Here is a 13954-nt window from a genome sequence, read left to right as displayed (position 1 = left end):
TTACGTGACGTCGAGTATTTCCATCTTCTCCTTGGGCATGTCGATCTCGGCGTGGAGGATCTTGCCTCGCATCAGCTCCACCCGTCCCTGGACAGCCGTGCTTGAATGCCACGTGTTCACCACGCGCATGCCAGTCTTCGTGACGCCGGCGTCGACACTCATTGTTCCAGAGATGAGCACGGCGCCACTGTGGACAAAGTCAATTATCATACGAGTAATGTAATAAATCCACTAATCATTTCTGAGGTTTAAATGCCTTTTGCGCATACACACCAGAAAGATTTGCATCAAAAAGCGTGACACGTCACACACACACACACACACACACACACACACACACACACACAAAGAAAAAAAAGGAGAAAAGATTAAAAAGAGAGATTATTTTATAACGTCTACTTCTTGAAATATGTGTGTGCATCACAGCTGTACTTATTCTGATGCTATCCGGTGCTTTGATTTAGTAATCTAGTCTGGGAGTGGCTGTCCTCTTTGTGGCGGTGCAAGAGGGATTAAATCACCAGTAAAGGATCTCGGCAGTGGCTGTCCTCCTATAGACGAGGCACTAGAACCAACAACCAGTTTACCAAATGTCCATTCGACTCTGCATTGTGCAGAGATACGGCTCTGACCATGTATTACGGTTTTTCGTTCAGATTCATACACATATTATATCATTAATCTACATGGCTTTGTGGAACGGTCGGCATTGAACACAATGTGTAGAGGCACTGAAGAAACCGTAAGTATTACTATATGCCTGGTGGATGTGTCACACATTTTGTTTTGTAGGTGATGGGTATACAAAAAAAAAATAACCCATCCCAAGACTGGAACAGTCCTTTCGACTTTACCTTGTGCAGATATACGATTTTGATCGTGGATTACCGTTTCGTCATTCAGACTCAAGACATTCTGAAAGCATACTCCCCCGAAAACCCTTTAAATTAAAAAAAGGTTTGTTAAGTGCATTGCGGACTTAGAAGGCGCTGAGCTGGGATGCCCGTAAATCCCCCAAATGTATTTTAAGTCTGGTTATGTCCTTTGGTATACCCCCTCCCTCCAACACTAATTATAAAATCCAAAAAGATTACATCCGGGAGTCTTTACCTTGGTTGTATGACACCTTCGAGCTGGAGGCTGCGTGGGCTGTTGTATAGTTTTCTCAGGTCCACTTTACCCTTGGCTTTCATGTCTACGGTGGCTGTTCCGTTCACCGCAAGCATGAGTGGCAGGCCGGAGCTGGTCGGAATGATCATCGTGCTGTCGAGGAACATGACGCTCTGTGTGGTGGAGTAGTCGTAGGTGTCCGACAGCTTCTTCAGGATGTTCATGAAGTTGAAATTCTTTCCTCGACCAAACATGTCCAGTCCCTTGAAGTTCTTGTACAGCATCTCGTTTCCGAACATTCTCATGTACATGGATCCCTTTATCTTGTCAAGCTGTGAAATAATTAGAAATGAAACATGTATTATTGCTCGATAGGTAAGTGTAGATTTTGTCATTACTGTATGTAGAACAAAAATATGTGTTAGAGCTCATAACCATTTAAATTCCAGGTATACTGCCATGAAATATCTGACAGAGGTTAGCGGTTAGTGAGAGAGATTAGTGGTTAGTGAGAAAGAATATGAACGACATACCATTATCCATGATCAAGATTGTATCTCTGCACAATGCCGAGTCAAATGGGCATTTGACAAAATAGTGGTTGATTCCACGAATCTCTTATCTAGTGCCCAATCTATTGAACAGCCACTCCCGAGGAGATCCTTTACCGGATAATATATGAATCACTGTCAAAACAGTGATAATATCAGGTGTTAGTGATAAAGACAGCAGCACACATATTTTTAGAGCCAGTTCTTGGATATGTACAGCACATACTAATGTTAAAGTCACAGTCCCTAGTTTCAACCCGGGGATGTTGCATGTAAAAGATCCCTTGCTTCTAATCGAAAAGAGTAGCCCATGAAGTGGCGACAGCGGGTTTCCTCTCTCAATATCTGTGTGGTTCTTATCCATATGTCTGACGCCATATAACCGTAAATAAAATGTGTTTAGTGCGTCGTTAAATAAAAACATTTCCTTCCTTCTAGGTTCAACCCGTGAAAATGAACTCTAAGTATAGTTAATGAATACAGCTGAAACACATTTGGATAAACTACTATAGAGTGAAACAAGAGTCTATGACTTTGAAATGGGGAAATGCCCTTACAATAAACTAGAACTCAGCTCCATAACCGTTACTTCTAAGACGCACGTGTGTTTTAATTTTTGTTTGATTAAACATGCACTTTATTGTATTAGAAACACCAGGACGACCAGAAAGACTTCGAATGTACGGAAATGGATCATCTAAACAATAAAATGTAAGTAACGTCTGATTTTAATTATCAAAAAACGGCTGGAATATTGAAAACTACGTCGTAGTGTTTCAAAACTAGGGTCTGTCACTTTAAATCTAACTATCAAAGCCAGTTAAATCTATGTTACACTTTGATCGAATAATCTTGTAGCATCAATACAATCTATATAAGAATACGTACCTCAGACGCGGCTGCCATTGTGTTCTTTTTTCCGAAATAGCCATACGGTCCAAGATACGTCTCTAGCAGATACTCGAGTCCTTCAACTCGTCCTCCAAGGTCAAAGAGGTTGATGGAATTTCCGAAAAGATCGACGGTAAGATTAACCATGGCAGACCGTGGAATGAAAGATTTTGGTGACCAGATGAGGTTGCTTTCCAACATGGCGCCTGTGTTGAACTTCTCGAAGAAAAGCGAGCCTTCGTAATTCCTAGAGAACTTCATCTTTTCTAGGTTGAATTCTTGTTTGAGCTGCTCGTTCTCCAGGATGGCTCTGATGGCTTGTTTGTGTGGGCACGCCGTCTCCATGAGGTTGGTCAAGTGAGACCAGATAAAGGATCCAACATGGTCGACCTGTTCGTGCTCCAGAGTCTGCAGGACGATATTCAGGATGTGTTCAGTTGGGCAGTGCATGGCGGCCAGGTAGGCGGCAATACGAATCTCAGAGTCCTCTTGTACGTCACGGAATAGACTGATCACGGTGGATGTCTGTAAGCGTAAGTACAACAGCACAGTTTAGAAAACAGTCAGGTGGCCTAGTATTCATAGTTAGTATGCATTAAATGGAATGCTTAAATATGAACGACAAACCAGTTATTGTGATTCAAATCGTATTTCCGTATACGGCATAAAAACTGTTTCAAAAATTGGATTTTGCTAAAAAAAAGAAGTTCAACTTACAAAGGCATTGTATTCATTAGTGGGAAAAGTTATAGCGTCACATAAAATAAAGTGACATTCACAAAGAAGATTGTTGTATTAATTTTATCTTGTTTTATCTTGAAAGTCACTATTAAGTATTAAATATCTATCCAAGAATAACATTTACTTTTCTTCTTTTAACCTTACTTCATGGTAATATTATAAGATTTCGGAATGCTTCACTCGAAGTTACTTTTAACTGTCAAATCCTTACGCCACGACAACTGCTTACTAATAAAATCTTTATTTAGCTTTGGCCTTACCTCGTGGTAGCACGGAAGTCTTCGGAATGCTTCAAGGGCGGCTATCTTCACTTCGGTGGGGTTGCTTGCTTGGGTGATGCAGTTGTTTAGGACAGACGCGATTCTGGGAACGTGACCGGCATTACCGATCGCCCTGAGGGCCATCAGCACGACGTCCAGCCTGCTGCTGCTGCTGGCGTAACATCTGGCGCCGATGTGGCTCTCCAGAGCCGTGATGATGTTAACCACAGCCGCTTCCTCGGCACAGGCCGGGTTCACTTCGCAGTAGTTGTTCACCAACGACGTCACCGGAAGCATGGCCTTCATCATGATGTTCGGGGTTTCAATCAGAGGTTTCACTGCCACCAACATCTCCTTGGTCGGGTGCTGGATGAACGCCAGCGACGTCAGCCACATGTCCACTTCCACGCCGGTCACCATGTTGGTGGTCAACATCTGTTTCATTATCTCCACGGCATCGGTAGTTCCAGCCATTGGAATTGCATCCAGGAAGAATTTCCTAAAATATGGTACAATATAGACTATTAAGAATAAGATCATGAGGATATCAGAAAACAGGCGAACATGTTGTAAATGATCAGTCATCTGTTCATATATATATATTAGTTTTGTAAAGGCCACTTGTTATGATATTATGTGTGTTGTTAATGTTGTGGTCGCTATAGACAGATTAAATAACTTGGTAATACTTTATCTTTGTTTCCAAGTACAGTCAAATCTGATAAAACAGCCACCTTATTTAAGCAATCACCTGTGATCTGTATTCATCTCCCTTAATCTGTATTTATACTCATGTCCTTAACTGGCATATTAACATAAGTTTTGCTATATATTACTTTATTTGCTATGGATATGTATACCGCAACACAATAATGAATATCTTCTTTTAATTATTTTAAACAGAAATATTTGGTTAACTACTTTTAACTTTCATCATTTTCTAATCTTAATCATTTTGAACAGAAAAGGTGTCAACTAATTTGTATTGTTATCTTTTTCACTTTTGTCGTTAAAATAACAGACCGTGGTTTTTTAACACTAAGACGTATTTCTCACTGTTAGAGTCAGTTTTGATAATTGAAATCAGATATTACTTATATTTTATTGATTAAAATATCCTATTCCGTACCTCCGAAGTACTCATGATCATCCTGGTGTTTGTAATGCCACTAAATACATTTTTCATAATTTTAAAAACCATCTGAGAAGTAAAGGTTATGGAGATGAGCTCTAGTCTATTTTCAGATGGTATTGCCCCTGTTTCAACGTCACAGACTTTTATTTCAGTGTATTGTAACTATATCCAGATGTGTTACAGGTTTGTAGATCATCCAAAGTTAATTGTCTATTTTCACGGGTTCAAACTAGTGTCTGCGACTTTAAAGTGTGAGACACGAACCTTGCTCGTTGAATATTGCTGCTGCAGAGCGATCCGGACTGGATGCGACTGAAGACGCCCATAATGGATGAGGCGTCCATTTCCTTCATGATGTAGACGAGCTCTGTGAAGAGTCGGGGCACCTCTGGGCGGATGTCGTTGCTGGCGATGGTGCACAGCTCGTTTAGCTTGTACTCGATGTTCATCTGGTGGTCGGTGTTGCCAAATCCGTAGACGTGTCTGAAGTTCATGCTGGCCCTGCTCCACGGCATGCCTGGATCAAAAGAAAAGAATAAAATTATATCCAGTTTGTTCTGTAGAAAAAAAGCACCTGGCAAGGATTTAAAGGAGCAATCACGAACTTTTCAAAACGACCTTTAGACTTTGTATTGTAAAGAGATATGAGTTGTATATGTTAGCATTTCTGTCATTCAGATTACCATCCATGTAAGTATATGTTAATTAGAATATTGCCTGATATTAGTGGATTTTGCATTGTGAACAGTTGTTGCGTTCAGTTGTGATTAATTGTCAGTTTATTATGTCAATCACAATTATCTTGTAGTCTTGGCCTGTTGGCTACGGAAATTGTCCAGTATGTTTTTTGGTATAATAGCAGATTAATATGTTATCTATTTAATAGAATACTTTGCTTCTTCTATTTTTAATCATTATGATAACAGTTGAGAATGTTAAAAGCTATTTTCATCATGCTTTTTGGAAAAAACATTTATCGTATATTGTTCACATACGTAAACAAATACGGGATTTTTCCTATTTCTACATTTGTGGGCAAATACAAAGTGGTCAGAATTTCTAGGTTGTTATTTCAAAAGATAATTTTTAGGATTAAATTTCTAAATATGTTCTTTCATTCTAGTATATCTGGTCCGACATTTTGAGGAGCGATAGCGTTACTGTGCCTGTGCACCCCCATCAATAGAAATTGTTTTTAACTCGTCTAGGTTTTCGAAGGACGAAAGTTTCGTATTCTAGGTTAATCACCTCTTGCAGTGTGCATGGTGTTTTTTTGACGTGTGTACAGGAGTTTCTGCAAGACGTTGGTCACAGCTCCGCTCTTGTGGTTGGAAAACGGTCTGTAGATGTGAGATTCCCGACAGATGGCGCTCTTTATGATTCCAGTTCTGTCAATGGTGTGGTCGCACTCGTGGGTGCTCTTCATCAGTGGCATTGACTGGATGCTCTGAAGAGAAAAAAAACAAACAGTAGCACTGAAAAGCCTGCCAGTGTGCCATGGAAGCAGTCACGATGAAACATTCTTTTGACTGTGGTTTGTGCAGAGATACGATTTTAAATGTGTGAACATTTGGGTATTCGTGCATTGCAATGTAACAGTAACTAAAGTACGTTATGTTATTGTGGCATATTCAGATAATAAGTAAATAAATAAATAAATATTAAAAAATAATGGGTGTTCTAAGACTTCAGTTTATGAAAATAAAGCTCGACAAAAATATTAATCAGATAATTAATCAATAAATTAATATTTAAGGACACCCCAGCAAAAAAAATAGAGACTGACTACTGGGTGTCAAACAAAGGTATGTATATTAATATGATTGTTTCCATTAAAAACAAAAATTATGTAAAACACAGTGTAAAGCGCTGTGTGGGAACAGACAATATAATGCAATACAAAGAAAATTTAAAATACAAAAATTAAGTTAAGTATATTTTAAAACTTTATATAGAAATCAAAATTATTATATTAATATTAAACAGATCTATTATTTAAATATTAATATATTTTAAGAACGTTCATTATTTAACTGTTATATCATTTTATTTTATATGTTTAATATAAAATAATGATACATTGCTCCTGTTAATGACTGATGTATGAATGAATGTCAATAAAATACTTACAGACGGAACTCTGTACGGAATGGCGTGGATGGCACTTTTGTAACCATGGCGATCGGTACAACTCATCAAGTCTTTCGTTTTGCTGATGGTGTTTGAATACCAGCCGCGGTTTTTGAGCTTGTATTCTGTGACGCAGTTTCCAGTAACATCAGTCTGAAATATTAAAGTTTTGAAAATATGTTTATCAAATATGGTCAGTATAATATTATATTGATGAAGAAAGTTTGAAAATCAGCATCCATTAGTTAAACAATCATTATTGCTTTAACATAATGTAAATAATAATTGTTATAGTGTTTGGCCAAGAAGGGTGGGAGTGATTGGGTCATTTAGTAGGCCTACTTGCTATCACTTTACCAACTTTTTAAAAAATAAAAAAAATAAAAAAATGTTATTCACCTCTTGGACAGTTTGGTCTCTTTCCAGGTCATCCATGGAGTTCTGGAGTGACGTCAGAATACCTCGTTTGATGTTCAGGGCCCACGGGTCTTCGTCGTCTGCTGGACATAGATCCTCAATGATGCCATCTTGGAAAGAGAAGCGAAGTGGACTACGTTCCAAAACTCGTTTGAATCGGCCGGCGTTGTCGACAAACGTCAGATGTGTTTTCGATGTATCGTACAGTTTGACGTCGCGCAGCTATTAAAGGAAGAAAGAAAGAAAAAACATAAAGTAATCAACAATAAGTAATGAATACGAAAAACAATACGTCGACATTTTGTATTTTATTTCGTTCAAAGACGAGGAATATTTGCTTAAAGACACCTCGGCACATATATTAACTATGTGCAGCCATTTAATATCTAAGGGGCGGAACGTAGCTCAGTCGTAAAGCGTTCGCTTGATGCGCGGTCGGTCTAGTATCGTTCCTCGTCGGTGGACCCATTGGGTTATCTCTCGTTCCAGCCAATGCTCCACAACTGGTGTAACAAAGCCCGTGGTATGTACTATCCTGTCTGTGGGATGGTGCATACAAAAGATCCCTTGCTGCTAATCGAAAAGAGTAGCCCATGAAGTGGCGACAGCGTGTTTCCTCTCTCAATATCTGTGTGGTCCTTAACCATATATCTGACGCCATATAACCGAAAAAAAATGTGTAGAGTGCGTCGTTAAATAAAACATTTCCTTCCTTTCATTCAATATCCAAGACTAAAATGTTTTAGCAATTCGGTAAATGTCCTTAAACAAAACTCAAAGTGACATAAGACACTGGATTTAATTGATGCATCATTTCTCATTATAAGTAACAGGAGAGTTTCAATACAAAATGAAATGTCGAACCAGTCACGTTATTGGTGTAGCGTGGACACTGCAGTAGACCAAACTGCTAAACTCTTTTTATCTTAGTATATATTATGATCAAGAAAAAGCATTCAGCTTTCTGCGCTCACAAACGCCTGAGTGGGGGTATGTGTGAGTGGGACATGTATGGGTGGGTGGACATGTATGGGTGAGTGGGACATATATGGGTGAGTGGGACATGTATGGGTGAGTGGGACATGTACGGGTGAGTGGGACGTGTATGGGTGAGTGGGACATGTATGGGTGTTTTTGTAATTATCAAGCCAGTATTACCCTCAGGATGAAGTCGCATTTGCTCTCAACCTCAATATCAGCAATGGCGCTAATTTGGATTGTAGCTTTCCGTGAATTGGCTCCTTCCATCAGCGTGTCCGTGGTCACGTGGTATTCGTGTTCGTACGTTGTTCCGGGCATGTATTTGAATTTGCTGCTTTCTGTATTAGAAAAAGAAACCTTAATGTGGCAGGTAGGAGCAAAACAAAGTATCAGGGTGCTGTAATTTGTGGTATTTTCCAGATAGACAAAAGGGCATTTTTGAATCTAAACGGGGCACTATTTAATACAAACACCCTGGTAGGTTTGAGCTTGTATGAAGTAATTGCAGAAAATTGTATATTTATATTGTGAGTGCATGAATGATAAACGTCTTTAGCATTTATAATGTTATATATTTTAACAGTTTTTAGAAGGTTCAACATTTAAAATCAATTCAAAAGGATTTACTATGCAGAGCAATATGACTTGCTCATCAATAAATATAAGTTGAACTGTACAAACTGTAATGAATATTGCATTTCATTAAGCTGTTAAATTCTCCATGTTACAATGTTTATTTGTTTGTGTCTCCATAGTTCTATAGCTACAGATATGTACACGGAAGTGTAAATATTGTAATAAAACTGAACTATTTATGCCTTCTGATGACACAGACTAATGAGAAATAGTATACCATCAAGGCAAATGAATTAAAGAAACATTGCAAAAAAACGTGATTTATTTATTTTTAACCATTATTTTCCATGTTAATAATATGAACATCTTCATATATACATGTATATGTATCTTGAGACAATTATGAGACTTTTGAATGTTTAGACTTATATGTGTTAAAAAGGGTACATAGTTCATATAAAAAATAAGTGGAATACTTTTACGTTTCGCAAAGTAATTGAATAACTTCGGATAATATTATAAATATGAATTTGTCTTACCCGTGCATCGCCTGGCACACGTAGACAACTGTCCCATTCGCATATCAATTGGACCTAGGTGTGAATACAAATAGGTTATATTCGAAATATAATAAACGAAAACATTTGTTTTAATAAACATGCACACATGTTACAGCAATTGGTGTCATTTTAAAATTAAAACTTTCTATGTGTCAATTTACTGAATAGGTTTGAGAATTGTTTCATTTTGTGAGCCAAAGGGAAGGTAAGTTAGTCCATTCTTAAACTCATTTACGAAATTGTTAATGTTACTCGCCCAAGACATTATTTATTTATTAACCATTAATTGTAATTTACTAACCATCACCAAAGTACTGTTAAAGTACTGCACCAGTCCCCAACTCTGAACATGAAGGTTTGGCCCCAAGTTAGGACTCGGATTAATATATAGATAGTTGCCACAGTTTCTGCCATCTTTCGACGGCTAAGGGTTATAGTTAAACTTAGTTTTTGTTTAACCATACTACTAGAGCACATTCATTTATTAATCATCGGCTATTGAATATAAAATATTTGGAAATTTTTACATATAGTCTTAGATAGAAAACCCGCTACATTTTCCCGCTAGTAGCAAGGGATCTTTTATATGCGACCAACACTCAGGCAGGATAGCACATATCACGGCCTTTGATATATCAGTCGTGGTGCACTGGCTGGAACGTGAAAATACCCAATGAGACCACCCAAGGGGATCGATCCCAGACCGACCACGCATCAGTCGAGACCTTTACCACTTCAATGCACAGTTAATATTTCACTTTGTTATAAGAATAAAACATAAATCTTATAATGTTTTTAAAAATGGTTTATGTTTTTGTCAGCTGAATTCAGCAAAGACTTTATATCGACTATAATATATTAAATATATTGTACTGCGTAACATATTAGTGGCTGAATATTAAATATTTTTCTTGTCGTCCTAGAGTTTGTACTAGATCAAACTTCATTTCATTTCCTCATATATATCTTTTCGTAAGTAGGAAATTATTGGAAGTCCAAATCCAATTTGGGCTACTTACAAATATTAGAATGACCATAAACACATTGGTGTTCTAAACAAGAATCTGTATTTATTTTGTAATTTTAGTAGGTTTACAATTGTATTATTTGTAAACGTCTTTCAATGCTATCAAACTCAAGACAGTCCCTTTAATCCGCGGCTATTAGATTTAGATTATATTTAACGTATTATAATTGTGACATTTCGTCTAGAACAGAAACCTGTGTCTGTTACATGATTACTGTTTCAATTAATTAGAAATAAAGGGAATTGCATTTGCATTTTCCCAGATATAATAGCACACACACAATGACATTTTATGTACCAAGCGTGGAGCATTATAAGGAACAGAAAAAAAATATCAACTTTTTAAAAATACCTATATGGGAAACTACTAACCAAGAAAACATCGAATGCATTTCTTCAACATCCCGTTTGCCAATAACCAATACAAGGAACAGAGAGAGAAAAAATATTTTATTAAGACCTACAATGTAACGAACATTTGTTTTTGGTAGCTGTGCAAAACAAAAAGAACGTAGGAAGCAACTAAACACCTATAGAACAACTTTGAAACACTCATCTTCTTCCAATGCAACCGATGTAGTCTACATTATATGCTACTAGTTGGAAGGACCAAGACACTTGTTACTGCGATCTTGTACAATACATGCTACTAACTGAAAGGACCAATGGCTTAACTTACTGAACACTTGTTCCTGCGATCTCGTACAGAAGGACAAAGGGCCTAATTTACTAAACACTTGTTACTGCGATCTTGTATAGTATATGCTACTAATTGAAAGGACCAAGGGCCTAACTTAATAAACACTTGTTCCTGCGATCTTGTTCAGAAGGGAAAAGGGGCCTAATTTACTAAACACTTGTTACTGCGATCTCGCAGTGCAGTGCAAAAAGACCTGTGGACGATGACGTGTTGGTCAATAAATCTTAAGAGAGGTTTGTGAATTAGGCCCAGGCTTAAAAGCTCGCTAATCCAAATGCACATCTGCAATACAATAACCACACCAATGAACAGAAGAGAAGCCAAACTCTCTTACCTGCACTGACCCAAGTGACGAGGACGAGGAAAACAAGAAGTCCTGGAGCTCTCATCGTGCTGGCTCTGGTGTCTGCTCCGGTTCTGCTGGCTCCAGTGACTGATCGTCAGATTTATACCTTCCAACACAATCGCGGTCAAAGATCCACGAATTGTCGCACGTTGTCACTCTCGTTATGACCACTTCACGGTTATTTCGGAACACAGATAATGTCAACACAAAGGCAGATGATGCAGATAAGTGGGAGTAGTTGATTGTTGGACATATTCAAGTATTTTGCTGACACACTTGCAAATTGCCAGTCGCGCTCTTCACTTCATTACTTTGGTCGAGTGTATTAGTCGGATGTTTTTAGGACACTACTTGTTACAAATCTTTGATCTCCTCGTCACCATTCACTGATAGTGCTCCATTACATTATCTTTATGAATCTTCTTTTTTTTAAACTTGTATGGGGTGGGATAGGGTCTAATATTATATATCATATACTGTACATATGATCAGGCAGAACACGACCTTTACTAAAATAATAAAAAGGGATAAGAAAAATAAGGTCCATTGTAGTTGATTAGAAATATTTGTAAAAATGTATGGGTGGGTAGGGTCTGTGTTATATATTACACTATGTACTGTTCATAGGATATCTAACATTAGGCGGAACACGACTTTTACTAAAATAATTGTTAGGTATAAAAAAGTGATTACACAAATAAGGTGCATTGTAGTTGAGGTGTGACATTGATTGATGGGCGCATGTCATCATAACCTTCGAGGGGCGGGACGTAGCTCAGTGGTATAGCGCTCGCTCGATGTGCGGTCGGTCTGGGATCGATCCCTGTCGGTGGGCCCATTGGGCTATTTCTCGTCACAGCCAGTGCACCACGACTGGTATATCAAAGGCCGTGGTATGTGCTATCCTGTCTGTGGTAAAAGATCCCTTGCTGCTAATCGGAAAGAGTAGCCCATGAAGTGTCGACATCGGGTTTCCTCTCAATATCTGTGTGGTCCTTAACCATATGTCTGACGCCATATAACCGCAATTAAAATGTGTTGAGTGCGTCGTTAATTAAAACATTTCTTTCTTTCTTTTTCTTTCTTTCTTTCATAACCTTCGAAATGTTTTTGAGCTCTGTCTTATATAATCGATATTTGTCAAACAAGAAATGGGAGTGGCAACCCTCCTAAAGACCGAGTAGAAGTTAAAACGTTAGTTGTTCTGATATTAACAACACCACTAGAGCACATTGATTGTTCTTCGGATATTGGATGTCAAATATTTGGTAATTTTTCACTCCAACACTTCAGAGGAAACTCGACACATTTTTTTTATTAGCAGCAAGTGATCTTTTATATTCCAACAGCTAGGACAGCACATACCACAGCCTTTGATATAGCAGTCGTGGTGCACTGGTTTGATTGTGTGAAAACCCAAGTCACAGAACGGATCCATCGTGAAGGTTTCATTCTCTGACCAAAGTATCTCGGTCAAGCGTGTTACTTAACTGAGCTATATTCCGTTCCTTAAAGACCGAGTAGGAATATGTATTGTCCGGGGCAGGTGGAGGGGGGCATATACCAGTGGTAAAACGCTCGCTTGATGTGCTATCTGTCTAGGATCGATCCCCGTTGGTGGACCCATTACGCTATATCTCGTTATAGCCATGTATCACGACTGGTATATCAAAGGCCGTGGTATGTATTATCCTGTCTGCGTGCATATAAAAGAGCATTGCTACAATTGAAAAATGTATCGGGTTTTCTCTTTAAGGCTGTATGTCAAAATTACGACGTTTGACATCCAAAAACCGAAGTTTACACAAATTGCGCACCTGTTTAATGTTATGTGTGGTAAACAATTGAATAAATATAAAAACAAAAGGCTTTTTTTTCATTAATATGACTTAGAACTTCTTAAATTATTACTAGTATTTAATGGACAGAATATTATAAAATGAAATTCATCCTCAATGTCATTATCACATACAAAACACATTCTTTTAGTTTTATCAACATTTTGAAATCTGCCAGTTTCGATGGCTAGACTGTGGGCTGACAATTAGTATTTGGGGATTATTTTTCTCAAATGTACAGGACAATATTTATTTAAGTAACACTGCAAACCATATACATTACCACCAATAAAATATTTGATTTGTTGGGTATACAATACGTAAGTGCCAAAAACCTATCAAAGTGGTTATTCAGTCAAGCTTTCAAATTAGTTCGAGTAGGAAAGAGCACAAGCTATATTTTTATCTTGATTTATATAGAGTAAGACAAAAAGCATATATTTTTTGTTGAGTTGGGTGGTTGGGGGTAGACTGCACGCTAGAGCACATTGAATAAATATAAAAACAGAAGGGTTCACAATGAACAGGCGAAATACCGAGTTTTTGTTTTGTATATTCAGTAGTATAACTGTAGGTTTCAACCTGGTGTTGTGTTAGTAACACTTGCATCTTAACGTGAACAAATCTTAATTGGCCTAAGTTAATTGCTGATGAGGAAAATAACCCTTGTAACTAGTCTTTTATATATATA

At 37.9% G+C, this 13954-nt stretch overlaps 1 protein-coding gene across 1 annotated transcript; it reads right to left on the bottom strand.

Annotated features, from left to right (window-relative positions):
• On the bottom strand, positions 1-11486 carry LOC121374385 (apolipophorins-like). Its single transcript, XM_041501486.1, has 11 exons — positions 11414-11486; positions 9332-9385; positions 8394-8554; positions 7218-7457; positions 6819-6971; positions 5937-6135; positions 4953-5205; positions 3554-4052; positions 2550-3077; positions 1111-1442; positions 1-187 (listed from the first exon to the last, which is right to left on the bottom strand). Exons 1-11 carry the CDS (start codon positions 11466-11468, stop codon positions 1-3), a joined length of 2661 nt encoding a protein of 886 aa, XP_041357420.1. The 5' UTR covers positions 11469-11486.
• Positions 11487-13954: the final 2468 nt, after the last annotated feature.

This window comes from Gigantopelta aegis, chromosome 6 (assembly GCF_016097555.1).
Source record: "Gigantopelta aegis isolate Gae_Host chromosome 6, Gae_host_genome, whole genome shotgun sequence".
Classification (NCBI taxonomy): Eukaryota; Metazoa; Mollusca; class Gastropoda; order Neomphalida; family Peltospiridae; genus Gigantopelta; species Gigantopelta aegis.
The sequence above is the reverse complement of the archived record's forward strand: the minus strand, read 5'-3'. Positions and strand labels throughout refer to the sequence as shown.

What these genes read in the sequence shown, in the direction of transcription:
- LOC121374385 (XM_041501486.1), bottom strand. Translation starts at nt 11,468, where the DNA reads ATGAGAGCTCCAGGACTTCTTGTTTTCCTCGTCCTCGTCACTTGGGTC. An exon ending in GAGACCAAACTGTCCAAGAG is followed by an intron (nt 6,972 to 7,217) that starts GTGAATAACATT and finishes TTAATATTTCAG; the next exon opens with ACTGATGTTACTGGAAACTG. An exon ending in CAATGGCAGCCGCGTCTGAG is followed by an intron (nt 1,443 to 2,549) that starts GTACGTATTCTT and finishes ATTATTTCACAG; the next exon opens with CTTGACAAGATAAAGGGATC.